Raw genomic sequence first — 25,660 nt, 5'->3', positions numbered from 1 at the left:
ACAATAGATAAAATTTATAAAACATAGAACAAAGAAAGATGCTTCACTGTTATGGAGAACCATATTGGTTCAGCGGTTAGCAAGATCTTTCGGTAAAGAAACACAGACTGACAGACAGATTTACATTCCATTACTCCCTGCTAGGGAAGTTAAAAACTGTACTATCAAACAGATAATTGTCGCTTAACTAAGACATTCAAATTTAGAACGATCAAAAGTCAAATGAAAATAAACTTTTTTTTAATTTTAACTTCAAAATAATTATTTCAAAAAATATTTATACCAAACCAAAAAATGATATTTATTCATTCTTATAAATTACTTAACCGCAATTCTTAAAAGGGTTAAGCTTTATTATTACTTGGATCTTACATCAAATTATTATGTACTGTAAATTGTAATAAAGTGAAACTTGTATCTGGCAAAAATAGCGATTCTCCCCATACACCTTCTTTAACCCATCCCTTCCCTTCCTACTGCATGAACTAACTGACTATTAAGTTATGTCCATGTCTACATTGACAATGAATTTCCCCTGTCATAATATCCACGTATATTTTAATAATCCAACAGCCAAAACTTGTAAGGTCAGACGAACGGGCGGATCTAGGGATAGGTATAATGCAGGCTTAATTGCTTCAATAAAAATTGAAATAATTTATTTACAAGCCAAAATTTTAAAACCCCTTAATCTAAACTTTACAGGCAGACGGACAAACATATTCCTTTTGTTGTTTAGCTGCATTTCCAAAACTCACAACATTATCAATCAACAAGTCAAAACTTTTTACGACCCCTACAAACTTAGCAGCCTAAAATTCTTCTGTGAGACGGACATAAAATAATACTCTAATTGTAGAGAAGCTGCGCTTCTGCACAATCTACAAGTCAAAACTCTAGTTGTAACGACCCCTAGATTTGAACTTAGCAGTTAGCAAATTCTCAGGAATCGGCACCAATTTTGGGAAGCCGAAGCTTTGATTAATTTGATGCTTCGATGCTCCAGATTTGCTCAGACATATGCTTCCAGGGTGTTGCAATAAAAAAGGCAACGTTTTACGTTCATATCATGTTGGAATTGTCATATTGATCTAAAGTTGTAGCATGATTTATGGAACGATATGGTATGGTTGAGAAAGACAGAAAAGAAAATTTACAGTCATTATAAAGATTATCTATTTTGACACTAAATTTGTAGATCATTCAATTCATATAGAACTTTATAATTAATAACGATTCTAACAACAATAAAGCATGTTATTATAAGCGTAGCGTATCTATCAAAGATTACAAAACATTTAGACTTTTTGATTGCAAAACTATGTATGAGAATCTAAAGGGGTAAAAATGTTATGTTTTATGGTTGTTTAAATTTTTTTTTGATGAAATTTAACTAATTTAATATACTTAAATTTTACCCTTATAATTTATTTGAAATTTTTTATAAATATTTTTTTCTTACCTTTATACCTTAAATAATTGTGGAAACGCAAAATCCTTGGTATAAAAAGTAAATACCATTCTTGACCTATTGCAGTTCAGTGAAATACTTTAAACAGTAAACATCTAATCATTGATTTAAATAGTGATTATCCATAGTAAAAAAAAACTACAATAATAGTTATTCTCTAATGTATGCGCACTATTTTAGGAGATATTTTGATGCGCACTCACTACTAAAAATACCGCGCAATCAAAATCAAAAATGTTACTTTTTAAATGTTATTAATACAACAACACTATGCGATCATTATTATAACTTCCCTGAAAAGATTGTGTGAAATTAACGTATAAAAAAGTATATTGCGACAATATCTAATAGTTATAGTATATTATACATAGATGGTCCATCTGACCCCAAAATTCGTTAAACTGAAAACGGGATTCCTACAGCAGACAACCACTTTGAAATTTTTTGATGATATAATTTCTGGAAATCTAAGTTTATCGTAAGGAATTCAACTAACATCAGTTTGACACAACCAATGACATGTCTAGAATGTACCTTAACCCTGCTTCTATTGGCTGATTTAGACATTATGTCTCTAGGTTATCTCTATTTTATATCCTTAGAGAATTGTTATTTTGATATTATAATATCCATAAGAATTTTTATTTAGTGCCTAAAATTTTTTAAAATATCGATATAGACAAAACACGATAGGTTGTAAATGGACATTTTTCAATTTCCAAAATCAAACATTAACCATTGTTATTGCTTTTTTGACACTGTATTAGTTTTGACAGGGGTGATTCCCAGGGAGGGAGGTAACATTTGGATGTTTATTACTCTAGTCCCTAAAGTTTTATAGTATCGGATTCTTATTCATTGGCTCAACAACTCTGGGGACTTTAAATTAATTCAATTGGTTGGTTCATTGAGTTGAGTTGTGTTTACTACAGAAAAGATACTTTTGTGTTTGATCATTGGCTTAACCCTTTAGATCCCTGATCTGTAAATCATTAAAATTATTTCTTATATTCCAGATACTTAATATTCAAAGAAAACAAAACATTAAATTTTGATAAAGCAGAAGTTTCCTATTGCTATGATGAATAGTAAACTATCTGCCTTGAAGTGTATTGTGATTCTGAGCAGTGGTTTGGTTTGGCAGGCATCAGCTGAAGATTCTTGTACGGTTGAGGTAGGATTTGGTTTGGCTTAGAGTATTTTAATAAGTAATTAATATAAAGAAATTTCTTCCCAAAAAAATACCCTACAATAAAAAAAAGAGGGGAAAATTAACATTTAATCTAATACAAAACTAATTTGCATAAATTTTTTCTACCAGTTAGGATTAATCATTTAGATAAACTGTTGTGAATTTCAGCAAGTTATTTAACAAAAACTTATTTTATATGTAACAATAGCATTTGCAAAAAGTTAAAAGCAGAACAGTTTTTTTATGCTGTTCAAATAATTTTTAATGAAAACCTAAATAAATAAAAAATATGTATTTTGACTAAACAGCATTAAAAAAATACAAAATAAAGATAAAACCACCCATTCTTATTTCAAATAAATCTTCATTGAAAAGCACAACCCGTTAGTATAGTGTAGTTTGAGAGATCTTATTATAACATCAATATCCTAATTTAGTTTGAAGAAGTAACAGTTGTTAAACAAGTACCTACATATAAGAAACATTGTACAGTAGTAAGTTTTTTTTCCTATTACTATTGAAACGTTATTTAACATTGAAATTTTTAACATGAGCAATGGAAAACTTTTAAAATTTTCATATACATAAAATATCATCTTAAAATGCCTACATCTTTTTTGTTATTGAAGATGAAGGCTTAAAATTTGGGGTATTGGGTCTACTTGTGGCAGTCTTTTAGCAGCCAAAGGAGTGTATTTCTTGCAGTGTTTCTTTAACTCTGTAAGTTATAATTGGGAAGCATTTCCTAGTTTAATAGTGTAATTTCTAGTTTCAATTTTTTTCTGATAATTCATCCTCATCTACCCACAGGTTGAAGACACCAAGTGCAAGACTGTGTTCAAGAATGCTATAGAGACAACACTGGAGACCCAATGTGAACCTGTATTTGAGACCAAGTGTGATCCTGTGGTGGAAATTGCTTATGAGAATCAATGCAAGATGATTACTGACAAGGAATAGTTTGATCTCAAATAAAATTATTTTGCTTCTAAAATATTTGATTGTCAAAAATATTTTATTTATAGAAAGTTGTACAAAAAAAGATGCGATACATAATTTTTCAGTATAGCTGAGAACCGTTTCTAATCCTATTGGATATTAAGCAGTTTCCAAGCAAGACTGGAAAATAATATTTTGACAATATCACACAAATATAAAAAGATAAATCAAAAACATTATTTCACGTACTAATTTTTGAAAATTCTTTTTAACATTGAAAAAGTACTCCAGTTCAAAGTTTAAAAATTTGTTTGCCAATCGTTAAGTTATAGAAATAGTTACAGACAGACAGAATAAGAGCAACAAAATTTTAACGATGTTTGTTTTAAGGTTGATCAAAATGTTTGTTGACAGGAATGTAGAATAGTTCATGTGGAACACATGGGAGAACATCAAGAGAAAACTATCTGCACTGATATACCTAAGGTATAAATTACAATCACCATATTGGCATTTAAAATAATCTTTTGAAATCAAGTCCTAATCAAAAACTGCCAAGATGTATTAAAATTTTAAATGTCAAAACATTTATGGAGATTTTATTTCTTTGTTAAACGTATTAAAAATTAAATTGGTCAGTGTACACTGTACAATCTCTGTTACAGCTGACCAATAGGATATCAACAAAATTTAAAAACTTCTGCCGCCAACTATTCTCATTGGTTGTAGCACTTTTGACCAATCAGAATTACAATAACTGTAATATTTATCATAAAATTTAGGAGAAATTTGTACCATACACGTAATATTTATTGTAAAATTTAGGAGAAATGTGAACCATACATGTAATATTTATTGTTAAATTCAAGAGAAATGTGTTGTTAAAATGATTTATTCAACTTATGGAAAAAATCATAAAAAATAATATGAAAAATTAACTAACAAAATGATACACACATAGCAAATAATCATTAGTACAGTAAGTTAATAACAATGTTTAACAATCTCACAGTGAGTTAGATAGGTTCAAAAACGATAAATATGATAAGTTAGTTATGAGATTATTAGCAACATAATGTTATAACATATATGATATAATGACACATAGGTTATAATATGGTGTATCATACATATAACAATTATTGTTAAATTTAGGAGAAATGTGTACCATATAAATGATATTTATTACAAAATTTAGGAGAAATGTGTACCAGTACCTGTAAAAATTCCTGGAGAAAAATGTGTGAATGTTCCTGCGCAGAGTTGTAAGAATGTGCCAGTCACATCACCTGTTGAGGTACCCAAAGAAGAATGCTGGAAAAAGCCCAGGTAACCTATGTCAAAAGATTTATAACCCTAGATGGACTGTCAGTCACAAGTATCCGTACAACTTAAAAAGAAATATTGTTATGTTTATAATATCATTCATTTTAATTATACAAACAACAAAAACTTGGGATGACATAATTTCACAATAAAACTACCCATTCGAGTTTCTATAATGTGTTCTTATTGGTCAATTTACTTAGTAGGGGTCTTGATTTTCTATATTTATTTAAATTTATATACCCAGTGAAGTAAAAAAACTTCCCTGTAAAAAAGTCATATTGGTTCAGAGATTAGCAAGAACTTTTGTTAAGACAGACACAACAGATAACGATCCTGATAATTTTAAGTATGGATTAATTTTCAGAAAAGTTTGTCAGACCCTAGTTACCCTGAAGCCCAAGGTTGTCACAGAACAGATTCCCAAAGAAGTTTGTGAACATAGTTCACCGTAAGTATAGAAGTTTGTAGAGCAGCTGGGATATTTCTGTCCTTCCAGAAAAATCTATAACTTCTTTGTGTATTCAAAGACTAATGATGGGCCGCTAGCTCCAAGGGGCCCTAATATTTTCTTAAGGGATGCAAGGTCATTTGTATATTTACCTAAAGGCCTAAGAAACTGCTATTTAAGAAAATGTCATTCATCTAATTTTCATACATCTTATTGTTTACTTTCTTATTTCTAGTTCTATAAATAAAGAAAAAATGCAAAAAATAGGGATAAAATTTTTTTTTCACTGGCCATCTGTTGGATAAAAACGAAACTAAAATAAATTCTATATAGCGCTGAGAAGCAGGACCACCCCTTCCCCTTTATGGGCAAGGAGAAGAAGTCAGAATCCCCCTTCATGGAGGCATTCCAGCCCGTTCAGAATCCCGAAGAGATTTCAGCACAATCTTTGGCCATTATCAACCCTGTCTCAGTTCCAAGGAAAGTTTTGGGTTTTAGAAAATTTCGGGATCTTAAGAGATAAGAAAATGGACGATAAATTTAACTACATTCTCAAATGATAATAAACGAAACTATATCTTATTTGTACATTAACTTATTGGTTGAAAAGTCAAAACACTAGTAGTCTGGAACCAAAAAATACCTAAAGTTTTGAGCCAACAAATAAGATAATAAAACGTGGTTATAGAACTTTGGGTACAAGTGTAATTTGCAGTCCAATGTCCCTTCCCTCAGAATTAGGAATGGGACAGAATAGAATAACTCACCGCTGGACCAATGCGGTTTAACCTATACAGTTAATTTGATACTAGCAAATTGAATGCATTATATAGGTTGCAAACATGGAAATTATTTATTGGTTATTTTGTTCATCCAATAGGGAGAGAAGAGAGTATAGGGAGGGATTGGAGGAATCTTTATTTTAGCCAGCTACAAGGTTTAATTTATGATAATCTGGTGTAAGATCCAAGTAATAATAAATCTATCCCTAACAAGTGTTTGAGCTAGTTTTTAGAAAAGGGGAGGTAATGGTCATACGCCCCTAGCCGTTCCAGTGATTTAAACAACATTGATAAATCTTAACACTTTATATTATAGAAGAAACAACCCAAGATATTTTGACAGAATTGAGTCGGCCAAGATGATTGGACCGTCAAATAATCAGCTGTCACAGCTGTCACAGCCGCAACAGCCAACAAGAACTGAGGTTATAACTGTCAAGGATGTTGTCAGCGAGGCTAATGTAAAAGTTTTAGTAGCGAAGCTGATCTATAATTACAAAAGTCCGTGTGTTCGTCTGTGTGTTAGGGAAGGCGTGATTTTCTTGGTTGTTATCTAAGATAGGTGACCAAACTTTGTTCTGGTGATTCTGCTCACCAATGACTGTTCTAATTATTTTGAATAAGGAGTAATCTAAAGCAAAGAGGATTTAAAGCATAGGGATGACTCTATCTTTCACCCCTTCTTAAATTTGAAATTTTTAAAACTGATCCTAAATGGCATTAGCCATGAAAAGTAATTTTATTTATTATATCATTTATATTATTTTATTATATCATCCATAAATTTTATAATATTTTTTCAGAATCGAAGAAACGTTTTGGCAAACAAACACAAGAGAAATATGAAGAAATTAAATAATAACAACAAAAGCCAGGTAAAATTATTTTAAAAATATCACGAAACCTCTTGGATTAAATTAGACAGGGTATTTTTTTCAATGGGAGATTTCTCTGAGAAGGCTAGAGATAAGTTTCCCCACAATAGTTATAACATTCCCTGAAGCTTCATTGTAAAGGAGAACCATATCGCTTAGTGAAAGCTATGCCTTCTATGTTGTTTGGTGGAGTGTATTTCTTTAATTAAGGAGGAAGAACATACCCAACAAGAAAATATCTTTATAAACCAATAGAGAGACTTCATTGTAAAGAAGAACCCTATTGGTTCAATGTGTGGCGAGATTCTAAAGCACACACAGACAAACACCCTGTCACTTTATATACGGATTTATTATAAAATATTGCATTTATTATTTAGACTGCCTCACTGCCCCCACATCCACCAGTTATAATCACAAGTCAACAACAGGTTTTTGCTTTATAACAAGGGTGACAACATCCATAAGTTGCGAAGCACAAAGAATTGTGAATGGACCAACGAACAATGTCATTTATAGAGCAGTTATTCATATTATAAAAAAATAGATATATATACTTGACTTATTGTTTTGCATGAAATATGTATAGGTCTCTTTAGACCAACGGATCAATCAAATTTTATACTGGTTGCCTTAAGAATCTTTACAAAAATTTCAGCCGTCCATCTTGTAGAGCTGCCGTGAAAATCGCATTTTCCGAATAACGTTTCTTACAGGTAGACTGCCAACAGAAGTACACTAGGACATTAAAAATTATAGAGTAACTTTGCTACTAAAAATTTTGATGTTATTAAGAGTTAGTATAACTCAATGTAATACCCCCCCCCCCCCTTATTTTCAATATTGGTTGGAGGGTGAGTGTGCTCGACTTGGCTATTTTTGTAAAACCACCGATATCTTATAATTACCAGGTGAATGAGCTGACCTCCAGCGGTCAGAACAACCTGAACAATATGCGTCCCATGCTCGGGGGATTCCAGATAGGACTACCAGGTCTGCAGGCAGCTGCCAACTTTGCCAATGCCAACGGATACATCCAGGAAGTGACCAATCCACAGCAGGTATGTACCCAGCGTTTGGTGTGACACTATGAATAGGTAAGATTAAAACTAGGGGGTGGGACATTGGGCTTTAAATTTCACTTGTTCCCAAAGTTTTGTTATCGGTTGATTCAGTCTTGAAGTGTGATAGCGGTGTGAATCAATTTATCGTACATTGTCTTATTCCTTAAGATCCCTGTAATAAATACTGAGCTGGATCTTTAAATCATTTCAATGGTGCGCTAAATCACCCCGTGCAGAATTTCGTAAAATGAGCCGCTGTGATTGGCTGAAATTCTGCGCGGGGTGATTTAGCGCACCATTGAAATGATTTAAAGATCCAGCTCAGTATTTGGCTTTAAATTTTTACTTTAATATATTTTTTAGGGTTTGGCCGGATATCCGGCCATTTTCAATATTCGGTTGGATACCGGATATCCGGTAATTTGCCGGATATCGGACCATTTTCAATATCCTGCCGGATACTGTATATCCGGCATTAGAAATCTGCCGGATATCCGGTATCCGGCCCAATCCTAATATTTATATTATAGATGTCAAATTCATGATAACCTTTTTAGTTAATTTCAATGCCCTACCAACAAATCCGCAAGAACCAGCCGACCATTGGGAGCAGATTTGGCAAGCCCAATTCTCAAAATCAGCAACAACAGGCCAATGATTATGATACTATGAAAAAGGTAAATTTTTGGGGGGAAAACTCAAAATTTATATATTTTGGCAACGTTTTTCTAAATTTAGGGTGTGTCTGTTTGTATGAGGTATCGGTTATGCTTTGAAATGGTGATTCCTAAAGAGATTAGGACGATATGACTGAATTTTAAAAATCTGCTGGGTTCATGTGGTCGTACGTAATGTTCCTACATCGTGTCTAATTAATAGATATTTTTACTCTGTATTAGGGTTGGGCCGGATATCCGGCCAACGCCGGATATCCGGCAAATATCCGGTTATCCGGCCAAATTACCGGATATCCGGCCGGATAACCGGCCAAATTACTAGATATTAAAGTAGTAAAAAAAAATTCTTCAGAAATCTTATATAAATTTACATAAAGTTAAACTTATTCAGAAAAATGTTCTTCTAGCTTCAATAATAAGAAAATTATAGCCATTTAAGATTTTAAAAAGCAGAGAGTTTTGGTGTAAAGTATAAAAAATTATAGAGCCGGATATCCGGCCGGATAGTTTCAATATCCGGTATCCGGCCGGATATTGAAAATGGCCGGATATCCGGCCACACCGGATATCCGGCCCAACCCTACTCTGTATATCGATCGTTACTAGCGGCTACTCCTCTGAAGAATTTTTAGGACCAATAAGGGGGATGGTAAGTTAACTCCCCCACTTTAAATTTAATTTTTAAAAATAAAAGTAAAAAAATTAGGGGGTTGTCATTTTTTCTTCTAGGGGCGATATCTCTTGGGAGGGAGGTGGTAAAGCCTCCCCAAAAATTGATATAAACCTTCCCAGGACCTATGTGAAGCTACCATGCAAGGAAGAACCATATCTGTTCAGTGGTTAGCGAGATCCTTTTGTACACACAGACACACATAGATCCAGTTACTTTGTCTTATTTTATTTTAGGCACACAATGCGTTTCTGTCGTCTTTTCCTGAAACTGATAGATTTGGAGTTTTCCCCACCCAGGGCACTGACAGGTAGTGTAGCTAATATTCAATATTTATTTTAACAGAAGCATAGCAAATAACTATATCAGTACGTCCATCAAAGAAATCTACAAAAAATAATTCCGGCCCTTGGACAAACGTAGGAATCCCAAACGTCGGAGTGGACAAACGTAGGAGTGGAAACTTAACCTATCTTATAGGTTTTTATATATGCATAACCCCAACGGGGGGTTTATTTGTTTATTCATATCTTAACCTAACCTAACCTGTATAGAAATACTTAATTAGATTTTAACACTCCTGCGTTTGGGACTCCTGCGATTATCCTGGAACCATAATTCCTTGTTTAATTACGGATTTTAAACATTTTAAAACTGAATTGGTAATTTGAATTTAACAAAATGTCATATGACAAAGTTGGACAAATCTTCAAATAAAATTTTTTTTCCAGTATGGCTTCGAATTCGATTCATATCCGCTGATTAGCCATGCTGAAAAACCACGTATCTATTTCAGACATTTTCCAACAAATATTAAAATAAAAATTATAGAATACCAGTTTTGTTAGACCCGAAGGGCCGAAAAAGAGCGAAAAATTGTTTGTAATATGAGGCTATACATATTTTACAGTATTGCTAAGAACCGGTTCTTATCCAGCGGATATTAATCGGTTTCGAAGTCATACTGGATAAATATTATTATTATTTTAGATTTGGTGAGTTTGTTGGCAATGATGATGATAACTTTGGTGAGTTTGAGGATAATGAAACTGATATGTTCAAGAGAGAAAATAATCTAGGTTAGGCATTTAACATTTTTAGAAGCGACGTTACTCTATAATTCACGTTGTCTGTAAGTCTGTAAATATAATCTTTTCGGTTGTTATTCAAGATACATGGGTTGGGTATGCCAGTGAGTATCTAGTATATAATCTACGTAAGTCTGTCCGTCATGTTATAAAAGCTGTAAATATTTTTCTCGTATTCATTCGAATCCGGTGGATAGGAACCGGTTCTCATCCATACGAAAAAACTTTGTCTAGCATCGTATTATATTCAGCTTTCTACGAATATATAAATGTACAATCATAAGATTAAAATCAGTTTTTTTAGCCGGTGCCTTCGGCACCCCGGGGCTAAAAAAACTAGTTTTAATCTCATAATTGTACATTCTATATCCGCGGAAAGCCGTATATAATACGATGCGAGAAATAACTATTCTCGTATTTATTCGAATCCGGTGGATAGGAACCGATTCTCATCCATACGAAAAAACTATGTCTAGCATCATATTATATACAGCTTTCTACGAATATAAAAATGTACAATCATAGGATTAAAACCAGTTTTTTTAGCCGGTGCCTTCGGCATCTCGGGGCTGAAAAAAACCGGTTTTAAGCTCATAATTGTACATTCTATATCCGCGGAAAGCCGTTTATAATACGATGCGAGAAATAACTATTACATATGATGAAAGATTTCTTGATTTTTTCCATCAATATGTCTACTCTACAAGTCACTAGCTTCGTTTGTCTATCAATAATTTTTGTCAAACTTGTTGTTTTTGGGGGTCAAGGTATTTTAAGACTTAAATTATTCTTGTAGGTCAATCGCTTCCCCTGAACCAACCAATGCAGCAGCCCAAAGTATCCGAAGTAGCTCAACCAAGGTCATCTTCTGTCCAACAGACAACCAACACTAATGCCAAGCCAATTAACAAACAACAGATTGTTCAGAATTCTTTAGTACCAATTAATAGGTAACTGACGTGCTTAATTAATCTACTTATAGAGTAGCTTTGGTATTGGAAATCAATAAGGACCTTTATAATCAAGAAGGAACTGTAATTCATTATAGTTCCCAAAGTTTTTAAATCGCGCTTTCTCAATCTCTGACGTAAAACTTTGGGTACTTAAATTAGATCTTGGTTAGATGGTTTAGAATTAGTAGTGTCCAATTGTGTAATTGACAATTGTAACCTACAGTAAGAGTAGTTTTGTTTGCCATCATTGGAACTGTAAATACATTTATCAATCATCTTTTTCATTATGAAAAAAAAGTAAACTGTTATACAGTGATAATATTTTTTTAACTAATTTTTCTGACGATCGGGAAATAGATATAGAATATATGATATGAGTATGACAGGGGGAAAATTGTCGTCAATTCAGGTTGCTAATTATTGGTCAGTTTGTTCATTCAGTAATAGGTGGGGGGAATTAGCCAGCTATAAGTTTCAATTTATTAGAGTACATGATAATCTGATGGTGTAAGTAATGATAAACCCATTTTTTATTTATTACAACAAAATATTAAAAAAGAATATGCCTTAAATATATTTTGTTTTAACAATGATTATTTCCAGTTTGGACGAGAAGAGCATGTACAGTGATGATTTACTTGGCTTCTATGATGGTTTCGAAGGGGATTACTATGAACAAGATTACTTTGTCGATCAGGTATAACAAGACAATCTGTGCTAATCTTTGCATTTGCTATTATATCAACAACCAAAAGAAAACATGTCAAATTGGACCATGTAAATCAATATAAGCATTCAAAATAAAAGTAAGGAGGGGAAGTTTGGGACGACCAAAGTTTATAAACACAGTATCTCATTGGTTGGATTAAAAACTTTTGGTGCTTTTATTGGAATTTGATTTGCTTCCAAACTTTTCAACCCCTAATTTAACTGTACATTAGGGTTAATTTCGTTTATTTTAATTGGAATGTACATCAGTTCATTGTCTATTTTCTTATCCCTTAAAATGTGTAAATGAAATAATTTATCTATTTTTTTAGATGAACAGAAGACAGAGGGGCGAAGCAAATAACTTTCTTGAGAGCGTTAAATCATTTGCTACCGGATTTTTCAATGTTTAGGTAATGACTTTTGATTAAAATAAAAGCACAATCCTTAAAATTGACCCAGGAATTATTCATCTAGTTATCCTTATTAAATCCATGAAGAAAAAACATAAAAATCTATCAAAAATTGTTTCTATATTGTTATTGTTGTTATAAAATTATCTATATATTATAACTATTGTCAGTTTGTTATATTATCAAATATATATTCTTAGCAATAATTTTTATTTTTAATTTGTAAGGACTTATATTTATATTTACTAAGTATATTTGCGATTACTTTTATTTAATGAAATCTTCCAATTTTAAACATTTACAAAACGGCCCGCTTTATTGCATCAAGATCCATGACAGATCTATATAGGAAATAAACGTCTATAAATGAGCTCGAGTCTTCCAATGGTAAAGTGTTTAAAACTCATGGTGCTCCAACAATCCTCATTAAACTCTCATTGACCAAAGCGATAGGACCTTTATTCTATTTGTTTATGGAATGAATTAAGTTTTTCACTTCATGTAGATATTTGAATTACATTGAAGTATTTAATCCTTATTTCATAAATAAAAAATATTCGTTCATAATAGAGTAAATCCAAGAAAACTGTATTTTAAAAGAATTCGATTGTGGCAACACTTCCTTTGTGTTAAAATATTAAAACTAAAATTTTAATCATATTAACCCTTTGGTGATGGTAATGGGAAAAAAATATAATTGAAAAAATCTTTTTAAAATCATTTAAATTAATAAGTATTTACTTCTTTCTTTTATATTGTAATGGCGGGGGAGGAAAATAGATTTATTGAGAAATAGATAATAGATTTGTACTTATAGAAACTAGCCAATAGCGATATAGTTATATTGAGCCAACTCTAGTATTGATATATGGGAGGGAGAGGACATTGGAAATTTAACTAGTAGGCAAAGTTTAATGAAGTTTAATACATCAGTGTGACTTAAGCAAATCCTTTGACAACATAATTGTTAATTTAGCTTCTTATTGTACAATAGCTGTATTTATTACTAAGTCTAAATCTCCCCACCGGAACAGATCTATTATAGATGTATATAGACAACTACCTCCCTTCATTTTTCAAAGATCTCTTTTGTCTGCTTCTAAATTATTTTCTGTTACTTGGCTGTGTAATATAAGCGATACCATTGGTTGATTTTCAATGACCCAATAGAAAGGTTGCACATGGCGGTTGCGATGGGGAGATACAGTTATTTAACCCTTTCTCCCTCTAGTGTTTTACTCTAATCCCACAGGTGCAAGAGACAAATGTGTTTCTTCTAGCTATCAAAGGAATTATTTTAGTGATAGTTACTCAGACGTGCAAGTTTACAAAGTAAAAAAATATGTATAATTATACAGTTACTAAAGTATATTTATAATTTAATTAGAAAAATATCTTTGTTTTGTATGTATATTTTTGAAGAAAAAAATATTTGTTAACTCAAGAAAAATTGTACATACAATGTACTGTACAAAATCGGACCCTTATTAAATGGATGTAGGTAGAATATACGTGGATATTATGCTATTTCCCCGGTCATTTATTGGTCAGTTCGTTCATCCAGTAGGAGGGGATGTGGTAAAGGTAGTGGAGGGAGGTGATCGTTGTTTTAGCCAGCTACAAGTTTCCTTTTATTAGAGAACATGATAATGTGGTGTAAGATCCAAGCAATAATAAAACCATTACCTTCAGATTTTAATTTAAATGTCGTCGTTAAAAGAATAGCTACAGAAAATGATAACGCAATACAGAAATCCTGCGCAGTAACAACACAGGATATAGATTTCATCATACGGATATGTAAGGAGAATACACACAGGGAGACAGGGATATTACAATGGAGATAATTACATGCTCCCTATACCCTACTCTACCAAGTAAATAGCAAGTAGAGGAAAGGGGTTTCCAGTATGACTTCGAAACTGATTATTATTTACGAATTAGAACCGGTTCTCAACCATCATATTACAGCCAATTTTCTACGAATATTAAAATAAAAATCGTAAAATTATTACCAGTTTTGTTAGCCCGCGCCTTCGGCCCCTTGGGGCTAGCAATACTGGTTGTAATTCAATTTTTTTTCAATTTCCGCGAAAAGCTGCCTATAATACAATGCGATAAATAACTATTATCAAATCCTTATTATACCCTTCCTCCTTGAAAATAGGAAGCTGGGGTTTTTGAGGGGAAAGGCAAGAAAAGAGATGTGTCATTGCATTAGAATTTCGTATGACTCTCTCTCTGTGTATATGTATGAGTCACAGACTCTAAACATGTCGTTGTACCCAAATAATAGTTGTTGATAAGAATAAAAGCATAAAAACATAGATCAACCGGTGGTCTAATAAATAAAAGAAAATTACAATGATTTATGAAATTCCTACAGTTTCTTTAAATTTTTAATTGTTGTTCTTTTGACCTTAACAACACATTTGACGATTTTAATTAGTTCTTAAATTTTTAGACAAAACAATCATAAAATCTTTTTCAATATTTATTTTTAACTTTTAATGTTTATGTATTTTATTAAAAATAAAATACTTTTTTTAGCCATATAGAATAAACATCCTAAATATTGACCGAGGATCTTTGCTCTCTCCTTCCCTTTATCTGAGGTTATTACCCTCTCTCTTTGTTTCTCTCTTAACCCGAGGTTCACCCCAACCCAACCTCCTTAAGGATATTTCTCTCTTATGAAATTCATACAAAAGAGGCACTTTTGATCTAAAACTAAACCCTATAGTTTATTTCTTCCCCCTTTTCAAAGGACCCTTCCTTAGATTCGCCTTTGTATTATGCACTTTTGGAGTTATGGAATAGGAAGCAAGTTTCAGGATTGTAGGAATATTTAAGTAACAGAAAAGAGGGGGCATGAGCTATATACAACTCTGCCTTAAGGGCGGGGACCCTATCCCGACTTTGTTAAATCAGCCAATAGCGTCGGAAATATAAACACAACCGAGTCCCTACAAAATAACAGAAAGCAATTTACTAGCAGACGAAAAGAGTCTCTACCACTAGGGCCAGGTATTTGTCTGGATTACATCTATAATTACACATTTATGATAGGAATGATTATTCAATCTTAAACCTTATTTTTCCCCTAATAATTAGAATGTATCCAGGATATATTTACACACATCAATATTTCGAAAATATTGTCCATTGTCATATTCCTTTTCCCCTGAAACAATATAGAGAAGAGAGGCCGGAGGGAAGTATGGGGGGGGTGGGGGGCAGTACAGATTTCTCATTTACAAAATTTTTGGTGAGTAGTAAAAGAAACCTTTATGCTAAAAGTGATACATATAATACATGTAAGTCTACAATATGTGAGCGAAAAAAAACGTTTTTGTGTAAGTATTCATGTTTTTGCTTAATAAAGTTGAAAAATAAGCCTTTTATGTAGATTAAAAGCATAAAAAAGTAGATTTATTAATTCTAATATTGTATTATGAATTGCATTTTAAGGGGAAAGAAAAATAGGAAGGGGATTGTTTATTTTCCTAGAATATTCATAAAAAAAACGTGTGAAAACTACACATGATTTTTATGAATTTTTATGTAATCATTCATACATTAATTTATGTCAGGTAGGGAGGGGACATATTGGGCTGTTTGTTACAATAGTCCCTCAAAGTCATATAATAACGTTTTCTTATTTGTTAACTTAACAACCTTGGGAACTTTTATTGAATTTAGTTTCCAAACTTTTCAACCACTCATTGTAATCCATAGAAGAAGTAATTTTTTGTATTATCAATGGGGATGTACATTGATTTATCGATCATTGTCTTATCCATTCAGATCTCTGAATTTATGAAAGTATTCATGTTTATGTTTTAGAATTTATTTAAAAGTTAGGGTATTTTAATTTGCTGAAATGGGTTAAACTATTAAAAAGATAGGTATATACATTTTAATGACAAAAAGGTTCTTTAAGTATTAGGGTAGGTATGCTTTGATATTTTTAAATGATTTTAATTAATTCTTTTTAAAGAAGTATTTATGAATAAATCATTTTAAATAATAATTCTGTTATTGAAATTATTAATTTACAAAATTTTCCCATTTTATAACCTTTATCAAACCCATTCTAAAATAACAACAGATTAAAACAAAAACGTTTTTTTTATGAATGATCCATCTATTTTTATATAACTTTAATAGAGTTGGAATAACTTTTGTGGTTATTGTGACAATTATTTTTGGTGTTTAGAAACCATTTCTTTAGAATTTCTCAGAATATGATTTAAAAAATTAGGTCGGTAAAATGGCACGTGATGAAAAACTATTTTGCCTCAACTTTTCGCCAGTCCCAATAGATATTTTTTACTTTATTAAGTTTTTTGTTTGTCCGTTAAGATTCTCCAAGGAATGAACATATTGAGTTTTCAAAATAAGTTATTCTTCCCATGGTTCTAGCCTAGGGTAGTTAATGAGCTATTTCATTTTTAAAAGCGAAGCTTTTCTATAATTAGGATCGGTCCGTACGTCCGTCTGTCCGTTACGGATAGCTTTTTTCGTTAATTTAGGCATGTTAGAATTGTCCTATCGATTTCAAACTTTGCATGGTGATTCCTCTAGTAGTTAGGTACGATTTAGAAAGCGTATCAACTCTATAATCACTACCAGTATGTTCGTACGTCCATTTTAAACATGTTATTTTTTTTAACAACAAATTTGTATGTGATCTAATCATCATCTGATTTTGGTATTCTAATTCCTGGGACAACAAAGTACAATATGATAAAGGAAGCAACTCTATAACCAAGTCTTAAAAATGCAAGTATGTCCACAAACATTATAATGTATCAAGCAGTTTTTCAACAAATTTACTGACAATTTAGCTTCGACTCCTATAAAGTCAAAATTTTACAATTCAATTTGATTATGGTTTAATCTCTTATTATTCGTGAAAAATTGTCTCTTAATGCTGTATAAGATTTTTTTCAGTATAGCTGAGAACCGGTTCTTATCCAGTGGATATAAATCGGTTTCGAAGCCACAATGATAAAAACTTTTCATATTTTTGCCTTACATACCTTGAAAAGGCCTCTCTCTCTCTCTCTCTCTGAAATATAAGTTGGCATGAATGTGTAGTGTGTCCTCACTTCCGCAAATGCCTAAATTTTTTTAATATAAAAATATCTTTGACTGTTTAGAGAGCCTATAAAAAAATTACGTCATACAAAACAAACGACCACTGAAAGGCCAATACACAGATCATATTACCAATGGCAGGCCAGTGTAAATTTTATTATTTTAATTGACCATTGGTAGGCCAGCATGGCGTCATTTTTTTATATGCACTAATGAAATTTTTACGAAATCAATAATTCGCTGGCATGGCATTTTTTTGGAAACATTTTATGTGTACTTATGTATCATCATATACATTTAGGATTAGGAAAAAAGTTTTGGAATTTCCCTTTTCAATTTGTTCTGTCACTTTGCTAGTCATTTATCGCATAAAATATTTAAAAAACTATAAGAATGAAATTAGATTTATTTGCCCCGAGAGTCCGAAGGCCCTGACTAACTGGTAATTTATATAGTTTTCAATATTCGTGGAAAATTGACTGTAATGATTTTTCAGTATGGCTGAGAACCGGTTCAAATTCAGTGGATATTAATCGGTTTCGAAGCCATACTGAAAAGTAATAAATAAACTGTTATACAAATATATTTCTTTATATATATGATGAATATAAAAAAGTTTTAGACTCCTACTAACCCATCATCTTTTAATCGAAAATAATTATAAAATGCTTTTTGTATAATTAAAACGTGTAAAAAGTTTCCAGGAAACTTTTCCTTCAAAAGTTAAAGTTATAAAATATTTGCTTCTGGGGTAAAATATTTTCTCGTATTTATTCGAATCCGGTGGATAGGAACCGGTTCTCATCCATACGAAAAAACTATGTCTAGCATCGTATTATATCCAGCTTTCTACGAATATAAAAATGTACAACCATAAGATTAAAACCAGTTTTTTTAGCCGGTGCCTCCGGCACCTCGGGGCTAAAAAAACTAGTTTTAATCTTATAATTGTACATTCTATATCCGCGGAAAGCCGTTTATAATACGATGCGAGAAATAACTATTATTTTGCTAATGTAATAACTGTAATCCTTACATAAACCATACATAAAACTTAAACTGAAATTCTTAAGAGTAATACTGTAATGGGGCTCTTTTAACCTAACCCAACCTAACCTTAGTTTTAAATGTATCTCAGAGCATAGCTGGTCAATCTTAGTATACAAGTTAAATGTAATGTTTTTTAAATAGAAACATCTTCTTCTTTTTTTTTATATATTTTTAATCTTTATTGAAGGAAAAGATAACAATCTTCGCGAGAAGGTTTAATACTTGTATGCAAAATATTAAATAATATTCCGCGTACAATGATGACTTCAAGATGGTAAATTGTGTATAATTTGAAGGCTGGGCAGTGGTAGCACCAGATGTTTAGTTGAAGACGCTCTTGGGTCTGTTGGCCTTCACAATGGCACCTTTGGGCTTGAGAACCCTGCGGGGCATAGGGAACTTGATCTTGGGGTCGTGCATCTGCTTGATCAAAGGTCTTCTGCACTTGCTGGCGATAAGAGGCTCGACTCTGATGATCTGGATGGAGTGAGCTCTGGCTCTGTGCCTGGCTCCCATGTCTCTGTAACACTGGGTAACTGCATGGTTAATGGTCAGGTCACGGTACTCTCTGTACATCTTCACTAGTAAAGTAAATTAAAGCATGATATAAAAAGATTAAAGTAAAAGAACATAGGAGGCAGGTGTGGGGACCTTGTGTCAACTTTCAATTGGGTCCTTGTATATCAGCAACTAGCATCGGAAACACAAACAAAGCCAATCAACTACAAAAGATCAATTTGCTGGAAGACAAGAAGGTTCCAACCCTTGGAACCAGATAGTGGTCTGGGTTATACATCTATACTTATACATTTATTAATAGCATGATTATATGGCCTGTATGAAAACAATGTGTGAATACACATTACTGCATACTCCTAGTTTTTAGGAAACTGCCATTTGGGAAGAAAATATTTTTATAAATTAACCATATCAATAAAATTTGACTGTATATATAAATGTATATAATATTTATCTAATTCATTTATGATTGTAGTTTTTTTTCTATGTATGTACAGTACACCCAAGAATAATAAATCTAATCTAATCTGTATTACTAAATTATAGCATAATATAAAAAGAAACAATAGACATGTTTTAAGGGGTAGAAAATATAATGGCATGGTATCTTCAGGTGGTGTATCCTTGTCAAATAAAATCCTGATGTAGAATCAACAAGGAAAACAAATAATGAATAAAAATTTATTCATTTTTGTTTTTCCAAGAATTCTAATTGTAAAACTCCAAATTCATTATTTTATACTGTCTTTTTGTAAGATTTTGTTTACCTAAAATTAAATTGCAGTATTCTAAAGCTTTTAAATAGCTAAACCTTTGAATCAATGGCTTTTGTAAAAATTTATTTGGCTGTACGTTTATTTCTTAATTTGAGTCGCCTTTCCACCCTACCCCATTGAATTGAAAATATCTATATAATAAGCCTTTAATAATATCTTCAAAAAAAAAAGTAAACATGATTTTCATTATATGCAAAAAAAACAGTTTAAAAATTTTGGGATCAGCGGCTAAACCCAGGAATCTAAAGGGATGAGACTATGGTAAACAGATTGAAGATGCATAAAGTTACCCCTTCTGTAGATTACAATTAATGGTTGAAACGTTTGGACACTCAACTTAATAATCCAACCAATCACAATTAACTGAAAGTCCCCAAAGTTGTTAAGCGAACGAATAAGAAAACATTATTATAAAACTCTCTTTCTCTCTAGGCTAAACCCCTTAAATAGATCTCATGTAATTCTATATGTTTGGGCATTATAAAACAAAGTTAAATTTGAATTTTCTGCTGTTAGAATTTTTGGCCACAAGTGTTATGAAACAATAGTGAAATATAATAGGTTTGTTATGAAATCCTAGAATTAAAGTACAATATTGTAAGCGAAATATCTCTATAATCAAGTCCTAAAAATGGATGTTGTCAACCTTGCTATAAACATTTTTGTCCTTGCCTATCTAAAATAACTTTCTTTGATCTTCTTCCAATTGAATCACATTACGAGGAAAAATACAAAGTCTATAAAAGTTTTTTAGTACAGTTTTTTTTAAGAGTGGTCTAAATCACTTAGAATCCCCCACTCCTTTTGTAAGTATGTATATATATTTTTTTTTAAAGATTTTTTTTAAAATTTGAGTTGTACATTTTTTCTAGGTGCAATTTCACTATCCAGGAACTTTAGTGGATAAGACAATATACGATGAATAATACATGATGATAAACAAAATTACCTGTAGATCATACATTTAAAAGTTTGTACAATGCTTGTTTAAACTAATTATTGAAGAAGTAATAAAAGTACTCAAAGTTTTTATCCAATTAAACATTAGAACATTGGGTACCCGTAAAAAATTTACAGTCAAATGTTTACTCCCTCCCAGAATATATTTTAGCATTCTCAAATATGGACTGGCTTCTGGTAAAGTGTTCCAGTACGGCTTCGAAACTTATTAATTCCGCTGGATTAGAACGGGTTTTCAACGAATATAAAAATGTACGATCATAATGTTAAGACCAGTTGTCTGGGTCTAGTAAAACTGGTTTTTATATTTTCATATCCGCGGAAAGCTGATACAAATAACTGTTTTACAGATTAAATATCTTTTCTGTGTTAGAATTACTTACAAAGAAGGAAAACTGAAATGTCTCGAATGTAAAAGTTCTAAAAGTCACAAATTGACATTATTGGATATGTACGTAAAATAAATTGAGTAAACAAAATGTATAAAAGATCAAAGGATAAGATGAAAATGTGTTCTTTTAAACAAAGGGGGGGCGGGGGGTTAGTTTTCTCCTATGCCTAACTCATGATGGGGCCCTAAGCCTGCGAGACCTATACTTGAAGTTGCCGAACCTTGCAGAGCTATCCACTACACCTAAAGCAGTAAGAAACATACAATTTATTTATAACTAAGGCACTTAAGGTGTTGGGGTTAAGTCGCTCCCGTTCTTTTAAAAATTAAGATTTATGCTTTATGTCGACTACATGGCAGTAATTAAGATGTCAATGTAGTTTTTCAATTATTTCAATCATTACACTTAGAAACCTATATTTATTATTTAACTCTATTCTAATAATGGCTATAATCTTTTTCTCTCTATATACAGTAACAGCGCCTAACATAGACGTCCGCAAGGGTTGTTTAAAACTTTGAAACCCTTAATTTATTTTTAAATACATTAGATTACCCCCCTCAAACTATTAAATTCCTATTTTAACCCCTCAAAATAAAAAGCTTGGACGTCCTTGACACCTAAATTAAATGTTTTTGGTATAATGTTTTCTGAGCGCATAATCGTAAATATCAAAAAAAGCCGATGTACAGACAAATCCAGATTGAAAATTAGCTGCGCTGCTATTGAAAAGTTAGTAAAGGAGTTATGTAATATTGAATAGATCTTAACCAATTATAGAGTTTACTTGACATAACGCTATTGTCATAGTTTTCCTTATCTTGGCAATAGCGTAGCGACTCTGTAATTTGTATCTTACATTCATACAAGAACGAAGCAGTTAGGACCTGGAAAAAGATCATACAATCAAAGGTTACTATATGCTTTTATATTTAGTAAGACAAGGATGATAAATTCCATACCTTTGATGATGTTGTTAAATCACTTAAACTAGCAGCTGGTCCCCTAGAGCAACTGAGGGAAAGGGGGAGGAAAGTCGACTATTCACCTTTAATTTTAGTTTTAAATAATTAAGGTAAAAAATTGTAAGGTAGTGTCATTATTTTTATTGATGATTTCTTTTGAAAGGATGATGGTACCATCCTCCAAAATAATAATAAACCTTTCCTGGACTTATGAGAAGCTACACTGTAATAGAGAACCATATCGGTTTAGCGGCTAGCGAGATCCTTTAATACTCATACACACAGACAAACATCATGTTATTGCAAACTATCAGGGAGTAAGGGAGGGGACAATGGATCGAATATTCAATTTTTAGGAGTCTCAGACTTTGGGTACTGGCTTAAAGGGAATGAGTTTGGGTACTATTGCATGAAATGCTGCTACTCGTTGTGTTTGTTTTGAGTATTGCAGACGGGGAGAAGAAAGAAGGGAAGTGGGGGCAAGAGAATAACACTTGTTGTGTTAGTTTGGAATGTAGCAGACGGGGAGACGGGAGAAGGGAGGTGGGGGCAAGGGAAATCATCAGAATAAAAAGGGGCAGTCATATTCTTGCCCAGCCAGCTAGCAGCTGGCCGGGTACAATAATCTTGTAATATAAAAATCACACCATAAAACCTCAATATATTTCATCAAAAACAAGTTGTGATTTTAATTTACATGACGCTATGGAAATCTATTATTTAATTAACAATCCCTTTATAATTTCCTCCAAATTTATTGAATTAATCTGGATTTCATGGGCTTTCTTTGATAACTCTTATATTGAATTAATTGCCCATTGTCCCCTCCCTTACTCCTTGGCAAACTATACCTTCTTTAATTCTAACCCTGTAGAGTTACTTCATTATCTGAACCTGATAATATTTTATCAAAAAACATGAAGATTTTACACTTTGTTCATTATTGCAGCGCTACTAATTTACATAATTGTCCTTATTTGTAATCTATAGTCACAATATTCTTATATAATGCGATATATTAACTTTTAAGTAAATTTTATGCAAATTTTAAAGATAAGCCTAATTTTTAGATAAACAAGGATGACAACATCCATAAAAGCAAAGCACTGAAACGGTAGGATAAACGGACATTAACATTTGTATACACATCGAGTCAGAGGCGAATTATACTATCCACACCTCTCCGCAAGAATCCGCAAAGTGTGGCGATAAAATTAAGGCCTATATTTCATGTTTTCATTTACAGTTAAATCCTTCTTTCCCCTTCTTCAGAGATATTCAAGTTTTTTTTTAAATTAAAAACCTTATCATTAAAATCAGTACGACGACTTTCAATTTTTAGGACTAATATATTGCCTATCAAAAATATATTATATTGAAATACGATTATTGACAATTAATTAAATTATCTTTTAAAATGAAAAAAAATCTAAACTTTTTTTTATATCCCTAAAAATTTTACCTTTATAAATTTAAAATAAATAATTGTCTGCTAAAATGTTCACAACATAACATAAATGTTCATATAAATAACTCCCAGTGGTAAAAAAATAATAATATTAATTTGTTGTAATTTATAACAGATTTTTAATGCATTAGCGTTCGTATTTGATTTTATAAGAAATAATACTATAAAAAACGTGTTATTAGGCAATTAGCATTGGAGTTTTTTTATTACAGTCAAAGCAGTGCCGCATTATTTTGCGGTAACCAAGACGAAATTTAAATTATCTCCCGCAAACATGTATTCAATTTGCAAATGAAAAAATAGGGCCCAGATGCGTGCAAAAGTAGAATGTGAGAACTTTATAAGCAGGCAATTAATTTGTAGTCATTAAACAAAATTGTACATAAAGTTGCAAAATTACGTAAATACTGTTGAAGAACATACATTTGAATATAGAGATGCTCCGCTTATAAAATTGTAGTGAGTAATCTAAAAATCAGATGAATATGATAATTATATCAACAAAAGCTGTTAGAAAAGTAAAAATCAGCATTTTGTGGTCAGAAATATATAGCTTTTTCGCTTCCTAAATCGTACCCAACTTTTATTTGAGTTTTGTTCAATAAGGAGGACATCCTACTTCTTATATTTTAGGCTGGAAACTAAAAATTTTAAACTAAAGCTTCATGAAAAAAATTTCATGAAAAAGTTTTCCCGCCAACCACCATCTGCGGCGGAGCTGCTAAGTACAACTGGTTAAGATGCGGAAAGGGGTCCTACTTTTGAGGGTTAAAGACTGTTAAAGATATATAGTTTTTAATCTAAATTAACAGTGTTCAACAGCCGCGGGTAAGCCTCAGTTAAATCGTCATATTATATCTTTAAAATTAAGCTGAAAATCTAAACTTGTTTCTTAACAGACAATTCTCCTTATTAAAATCTTATTTTGCACACCTGCGGAATTTTAGGCTTGTGCGCGGCTGTCGATCCCTTGAAATTACTATTCGTAGCCCAACATAAGAAAACGATATATTCTTTGATAACAGCTGATTTGATAAACAATATTTCCTTTTAATGAAAAAATATCTATTTTAGCAAAAATCATGTTTTAAAATTTTTTTAAAAGTTATACAGCTTAAGAAATAAATATAAATAATTTTTATTTAACACCTTTTTTTATTTTGCTGCCTTTATAAGGAAATATTTAATATATTTGAATCGGCTTAATGCAATTTTTTTTCTTTTTTTATGATTATTCAATACATATGAAAAAATAACATTTAAAAATCTCGCCACAAGAAGATTTAACAAACAAAACATTGATTTTAAGTACGATTTGATTTTTAAGTTTTAGAAAAAGTATAGAAATATTCAAAGTTAAGTGTTTGTTTACATTTTGAAAAAATAATTTTGCCCTGTTCTATTTGATTAGAACTTTTCTAACAAACTTTCTTTTATAAAAGATTAATATTTTTTAATGTTTTTTAAAACATATTACTTTAGTTTGGTTAAAAGTTTATTTTTCTAGGTGATTTAGGGGTTGCAATTTTTTTGCAAATTACGTTTTTTGGCTTTTCATTAAAATAAGTTGCACAATTCTGGTTTTTACTGTATAAATTTATTAAATGACTTCAGAAAAACATATTATAATACTTACATTTACTTTTTTTTCTAACAATCTGTTTTTAATGAGACTTTTTATATCGCTGACATAAATGGCATTATTCTGCAAAAAAATATCTTTTTTTTGCAAATTTAAAGATATGAAAGTATTTAATAAATGGTTAACTTTAATTTTTATTTTAGCAAAATGGATTATTGTTTCTTGTAAGATGAAAA

General features: G+C 31.5%; 1 protein-coding gene and 1 pseudogene across 2 annotated transcripts; one reads left to right on the top strand and one right to left on the bottom strand.

The window, feature by feature from the left end:
- Positions 1-2,484: 2,484 nt before the first annotated feature.
- On the top strand, positions 2,485-12,815 carry LOC145333702 (uncharacterized). Its single transcript, XM_080178913.1, has 17 exons — positions 2,485-2,645; positions 3,101-3,157; positions 3,474-3,621; positions 4,021-4,088; positions 4,801-4,931; positions 5,296-5,379; positions 5,713-5,859; positions 6,505-6,622; positions 6,965-7,036; positions 7,417-7,467; positions 7,948-8,097; positions 8,658-8,777; positions 9,684-9,757; positions 10,438-10,526; positions 11,332-11,485; positions 12,092-12,185; positions 12,529-12,815. The coding sequence occupies exons 1-17, from the start codon at positions 2,550-2,552 to the stop codon at positions 12,607-12,609; spliced, it is 1,734 nt and encodes a 577-aa protein (XP_080035039.1). The 5' UTR covers positions 2,485-2,549; the 3' UTR covers positions 12,610-12,815.
- A 6,101-nt stretch (positions 12,816-18,916) lies between these two features.
- Positions 18,917-19,359, bottom strand: LOC145334209 (large ribosomal subunit protein eL20 pseudogene; annotated as a pseudogene). Its single transcript, XR_013884770.1, has one exon. The product of XR_013884770.1 is annotated as a large ribosomal subunit protein eL20 pseudogene (transcript).
- Between the last annotated feature and the right edge of the window lie 6,301 nt (positions 19,360-25,660).

This window comes from Acartia tonsa, chromosome 12, assembly GCF_053477335.1.
Source record: "Acartia tonsa isolate MP-2025a chromosome 12, ASM5347733v1, whole genome shotgun sequence".
Taxonomy (NCBI): Eukaryota; Metazoa; Arthropoda; class Copepoda; order Calanoida; family Acartiidae; genus Acartia; species Acartia tonsa.
This window is presented reverse-complemented; position numbering and strand designations above follow the sequence as displayed.

What these genes read in the sequence shown, in the direction of transcription:
- LOC145333702 (XM_080178913.1), top strand. Translation starts at nt 2,550, where the DNA reads ATGATGAATAGTAAACTATCTGCCTTGAAGTGTATTGTGATTCTGAGC. An exon ending in AAGTGACCAATCCACAGCAG is followed by an intron (nt 8,098 to 8,657) that starts GTATGTACCCAG and finishes TAACCTTTTTAG; the next exon opens with TTAATTTCAATGCCCTACCA. An exon ending in ATTATGATACTATGAAAAAG is followed by an intron (nt 8,778 to 9,683) that starts GTAAATTTTTGG and finishes ATTTTATTTTAG; the next exon opens with GCACACAATGCGTTTCTGTC.